Source organism: Propithecus coquereli, unplaced genomic scaffold (genome assembly GCF_000956105.1).
Source record: "Propithecus coquereli isolate 6110/MARCELLA unplaced genomic scaffold, Pcoq_1.0 Scaffold117, whole genome shotgun sequence".
Classification (NCBI taxonomy): domain Eukaryota; kingdom Metazoa; phylum Chordata; class Mammalia; order Primates; family Indriidae; genus Propithecus; species Propithecus coquereli.
Window position 1 is genome coordinate 328,808 of NW_012135747.1, and position 6,000 is coordinate 334,807.

The following is a 6,000-nucleotide window of genomic DNA, read 5'->3' on the forward strand; positions in this document are numbered from 1 at the left end:
GGGAAGCCAGAGGCACTCCTATTGGGTCCCTGCAGCCCTGCGGCAAGACTGTTTTCTATCTCCCTTGTCTGAGGGGCCCCGTGGAGAGCGCTCACAGTGGGGTGGGGGCGGGCTGTGAGGTGGGAGGGTTACGTGGAGGCGGCATGAACAGCGTGGGCTCTAGAGGCCTGACTTCTTAGCCTGGCTCCAGCGCTTCCTGGCTGATGTCCTTGGACAAGGTACTCGACCTCTCCACACTTCATCTTCCTCATCTGTGAGATGGAGATAGTAGCACTCAACTCAGACAGCTATTGTGAGTTAAATAAATTAAAGAGCTTAAGTCAGCAAGCGTGAAACACACGTTATTAATACCTAAAAAACCACCATCATCAACAAAACGACCCGGCAGAGCGGTCCCGAAGGCCGACATCCCTGCAAACGCCCCCGGTGCTGGGAATATCTCAGGCAGACGAGGCCCCTGGGAGCTCCCATAGGTGCAGAACCGCCTGCTGAGTCACTTTCTCCCCTCCCACGCCCACCTCATCCAGTCAGGCACGGACACGGGACACGGGAGCGTCATGTGAACCAGCGGCAGCAAACTCAGGCCCCAGCTCTGTTTCTTAACAGCTGCATGTTCTTGAGTTTCCCCTCTGCGCTGTCCCCACGGCCGCGGGGGGATCACACGTGGAAGTGCTTTGTGCTCGCACGTGGAAGTGCATACACACGTACGAGGGGCTCTCCTGGGCCAGTGGCCTCCCCTTCCCCTTCTCCCCAGGACGGCCGGGGCGGAGCCACATCCCAGTTGCCAAGCCCTGAGGGGAGGACAGCATCTGACTTCAGGGCATTCAGCTGTGGGGCTGTTTCCTGAGCGAAGAGAGCAGAGCCCAATGTGAGCGCTGCCTGCCTTCGCCACAAGGCTCCAGGCACGGGAGCGGAGGAGACTGCAGGCACCTCGCTGAAGGTCAAGGCCTTAGTGTGTGTCAGCCTGGAGGTGCGACAGGTCAAGGCCTCCTTGGAAGCCCTTGTAGCAAGGCAGGGTACAGAGCTCCTGGTGGACACGCAGGAGTTCTAGAGAGCAGTTAGAGGAAGTATACGTACGAATCCTTCAGTGGAGCAGTCAGTCCTGCTCCTGGGCACGCATCCAGAGACTTTTCCACACCGGCCCCTAAGGACAGACGGAGGCCACCTGGGTGTCATTGCTGGCAGAGCAGAGAGGCAGAGAGTGGTGGGTGCACAGCATGGTATACTAGGCAGAAGTCAAGCAGATGGGTTGGATGCTCACAGGCCTCGTGGATGGGTTGTGAAGCATGGCTCAGTCGGTAGCACTGTCACTATTGGTCACTAATGCCCTTCCCCACAGAAGGGAACCAGGACTTCTTGGAGAAATGGCTGATTCCAGGGCTGGGGCAGGGAGGGCTCAAGATGAGTCATATCCCAAATACGACTTTGACATGGTCGGGACCGTGTCAAAAGACGCAGGAGCCAGACTGAGGGTCTCCCACTAGCCAAACCTGGGACAATTTGAGCATCAGAATAATGAGATACAATAATGAATTGTAAACCCCTAGAAACACAGGAACCATACTGACAATAAATAGGAAAGTGGGAGACAGGAGAAGGCTCTTGCTTACACTATAGGGTGTCCCAAAAGTCACCATACACAGGGAAAATGGGAAATTGTAGCTAAATGTACCTTTATTTACAAAATATTCATTACAAACTTTTTCCTTTGTATGGAGACTACAAAGAATCAAGTCTGGACTCAGCTTACTATGAACTTGTGACCTTAGGCAAGTTACTTGACCTCTCTGGGCCTTGTGTCCTTTAATGATAATATCTAACATTCATTCAATACCGCGCGTAGTACACAGATTGTCTTATTCATCCTGAAACAGTCCTGCGAGGTATGTATTGTAATAGTATTGTTACCCTGGTGTGAATTTCATAATTTGCTTTTAGCCACACGGCTGTCACATGGCGGACCTGGGAACTGGACTGCAGACTGAGTGATCCCAAAGGTTAGGTGGGAAGAACCAAAGTGTTACCAAGTGTTAATACAGCTGCTGCCTTATTCTGGTCCTTTCTTTAGAAAATTGAGATGCAGTTCATATAACATAGAATGAACCACTTAAATTAATCACTTAAAGTGTACAATTGGTGGCATTTAGTACATTCACAATGTTGCACAGCCATTACCTCTGTCTAGTTCTGAAACGCTTCCATCACCCCAAAAGAGAAGCCATAGCATTAAGCAGTCACTCCCCAATTTAGTTCTCACACTACCTGTTGAGGAAAGAGTCATTATTTCCATTTTCAGGATTAGGACACTAGAGTACAGGGAAGCAATAAAAGCTAGTAGAGAGTGAAGCTGGGCTTCAGCTCAGGCCTGTCTGTGAAGTCCTGAGTCTGTGACACTAGGCTACTCGGCCTCTTCACTTATAACTCAACATATCGGACCTTGAGTTAACTAGTAGATCATTGCTTTGTATATGTTACAATGCGGCATTTTTGGTGAGTTTTGGGAAATACCCTGGTATTATTATGTAAGTTAAGTAGATGACAATTTGAAACTTGATTTGCAAATTCTATCCATTAAATTATGGAAACTAGAGCTGTAACAAGAGAAAAGCTTGTTTTGATTCCAGATAACATTCAATCTCTGGTTGATGATCCAAATTAACATAGTCTGGAACTTCCCAGATAGCTCGCACGGGGCAGCGATGGAGGAAGGACACATTATGGAGAGTCCTGATTAGGTTTAAATTTTAATTAACCTCCCTTAGCTAGACAGGGGGTAGCCATGCCTCCTCCGTGGGGGCTCTTCAAGGTCATGATGGACCAGATGATGTGATAAAGAATGGCCCCACAGTTAAGAAGAATTTCTTAAGCAGAGTCCTATGGATTAAAAAAAAAAAAAAAAAATGGAGGCCGGGCACGGTGGCTCACGCCTGTAATCCTAGCTCTCTGGGAGGCCGAGGCTGGCGGATTGTTTGAGCTCAGGAGTTTGATACCAGCCTGAGCAAGAGCGAGACCCTGTCTCTACTAAAAAATAGAAAGAAATTAATTGGACAACTAAAAATACATAGAAAAAAAATTAGCCAGGCATGGTGGTACATGCCTGTAGTCCCAGCTACTCGGGAGGCTGAGGCAGGAGGATCGCTTGAGCCCAGGAGTTTGAGGTTGTTGTGAGCTAGGATGACGCCACAGCACTCTAGCCTGGGCAACACAGTGAGACTCTGTCTCAAAAAAAAAAAAAAAAAAAAAAAATGGAAAGAAAAGAAGAAATAAAAAAGAGAGTGAAAGAATTTCCATAGGTCACTATATGTAGCCTCCTCTCTCTTAGCAAGATTATTCTTAACTTCATACACATAATATTCTTTGCTTTTTTATAGCTTTGTTGAGATATAATTCACATACTGTACAATTCACTCGTTTAAAGTATACAATTCAGTGGTTTTTGGCATATTACATTATTAAAATTTTAAGTTGTGATAAAATATACATAACATAAAATTTGCCATTTTAAACACTTTTAAGCATACCCCCTAAGTGCATTAATTACATTCACAATGTTTTGCAGCCATCACCATTATCTATTTCAAAACTTTTTCATCGCCCCAACAGAAACCGTAGCTGTGAAGCAATAACTCCCCACTCCCCGTGCCCTAGTCCCTAGTCACCTCTGTTCTACCTCCTGATTCCTTCCATGGGTTTGGCTACTCTAGCTGCCTCATGTAAGTGAATCGCACAGTGTTTGTCATTTTGTGCCTGCCTCTCATTAGCACAATGCTTTCGAGGTTCATCCATGTAGTAGCATGTGTCAGAATTTCATTTATGTTTATGGCTGTGTAATATTCCATCACATGTTTTGTTTATCCAGTCATCCGCTGACGGACATTTGGCTGTTGTGAGTAGTGCTGCTATGAACATTCACGTAAAATATTTGTCTGAATACCTGTTTTTAATCCTTTCAGCTCTGCTTAGGAGTAAAATTACTGGGTTATACAGCAATCCCATGTTTAACTTTTTGAGAAGCCTGGTCCTTATTTTTTAGGATACTTTCCTCCATTTGTAATCTCCTGGTGACCACGGTGGCCCCTGGCACAGGGCTGGGCACCAACAGCTGAGCCCACGTGCAGTGGGTGTTGGAGAGCTGCTTCTTACCACTGGGTACTCAAAGTCTTCCTGGCCCAACATCCTTCTTCTCTGCCTGCTCCTTACCCCAGCCCCTCTAACCTGTCCCCTCTGTCCCCAACAGATGTGCCCGTGGAGAAGCTGGCCGCCATGCCAGCCTTGCGCTGCATCGACCTCCGCTTCAACCCACTCAACGCAGAGGTCCGTGTCATTGCCCCGCCACTCATCAAGTTTGACATGCTCATGTCTCCGGAGGGCGCCGGAGCCCCTCCACCGTAGGCCACCGTCCTCATGCCCACCCAGCAAGGGACAGAGGCCACTGGCCTGGCACCCTGAAGGCAGGGAGGCCAAGCTTGGGGGGCCGGGGGCGGGTGGGCCGTACAGCGTGTGGTGGGCGGGGGTGCAGCCGGTCCAGGATAGATAGCTTGCGGCAGTAGTGGACTGGGAATGCCCAAGGGAGGGGGCGAGGTGGGGGCTGCAGCCTGGACTCTGGCACTCACAGCTGCTGTGCAAACTTGGACAGATCTCCTGCCCTCTCTGAGCCTTGTTACTTGGAGAAAGGGCAGGGAGCTTTTGCCTCCTTTGAGTGCCTTGGAGGTTGTTCAGGCAGTACATGCCTCCAAGTTGCCTCCAAATCATCCGGCAGCTCTGAGCCCACAGAGGAGCACTGCTGAGCATGTTCTGGGCCCCTGCGGCTTTGAGGCCTTGTTTCTAGTACTAAGAGCCAGTCGCTGCCCTGAGAGGAGTAGAAGACAACCTCCATCTATTTATTGCTTCCTGAGAACCAACCTGGATTCGACCCTCCGCAGGGCCCATCCTCAGCCCTGTGGGTCCCTGGCTTGGCAGGATGGTCGGTCCCCTGCCAGGAGAGGGCCTGGGGCTCTTGCTTCCTGGTAACACCCGTGGTGGGGAGAACCCTGACCTCTGATCTGCCAGGTATCTACCTCCCACCTCCTCCTCCTCCGTGGAGCAAGCAGACTCAGACTGCCCCAGACCCCACCTGGTCTGCACCTTTGCCTGGGTCTGTAGAGGCACCTGAGGCCCCAGGACTTGGGGCAAAGCCAGGCCACCCAAATCCTGTGTCCTGTGGGCCAGTGGTCACTTTACCACTCCTAGGGTTAGGCTGTTCTGAGCTTCGACCGCTGCTCAGCGCAGTAAGCCTTTCTCGGAACACTCCTAGCTCCCTTCCCCCTGCCCACGTCTCCTGTCTCTTGGCACAGAGCTGACAGGTTGGGCCAGTGTTGGCCTGCCACCGAGTGCTCTGTGCCCAAGAGAGACTTGTTCACTCTGTTCATATCCCAAGGTTGCTTGGTCAAACTCTGGGAAAAGGGTGTTCAGGGTCAGGAGGTCAAGACAGGATCTCCAGAGTTCCCGAGTCCAGCTGTGGATGGTGGAGGCAAGTAGAGGCTAAAGTCCTGTCCAGGCTGGGCGGGCCCCACCTACCCTGTGTCCTGGTGTGGGGTTTCTCCTTGTTGAAAAAGACGCACACTTTTGTGATATGCACAAAGGCGAAATACGGCCAGAGCCTCCCAACTCCAGGAGTGGTCTGTGGACCGGCAGCAGCAGCAGCAGCGTCACCTGGGAGCTTGTTAGAAATGCAGATTCTCAGGCCCCCCCCAGAACTGCTGGCTCAGACCCTGCATTTTAGATAGATCCCCAGCTGACTCCTACAAGCACTTTACAGTTTGGGAAGCAAGGGCCTGGGGGTCACCCTGGGGATGACCTTGAGGTAGAAGGTGAATGTTCTCTGTTTTCCCCCTGCCACCTCCAGGGAGTTGAGTCTGTGCTCAGCCCCCTCCCTAACCCAGCCGTGGGAGACCCTTGGCCTCTTAGATCTTTCCAGAGTCTTCGTGACACTCCCAAGGAAGGGAGTGACCCGCAGTCACA

At 50.7% G+C, this 6,000-nt stretch overlaps 1 protein-coding gene across 1 annotated transcript in view; it reads left to right on the forward strand.

Annotated features, from left to right (window-relative positions):
• Positions 1–4,392, forward strand: part of LRRC20 (leucine rich repeat containing 20) — a 67,227-nt gene extending 62,835 nt beyond the window's left edge. Inside the window, exon 5 of the mRNA XM_012658419.1 lies at positions 4,238–4,392. Coding sequence (XP_012513873.1) covers positions 4,238–4,392 — 155 coding nt within the window. The remainder of the gene's footprint in view (positions 1–4,237) is intronic.
• The last annotated feature ends 1,608 nt before the right edge of the window (positions 4,393–6,000 follow it).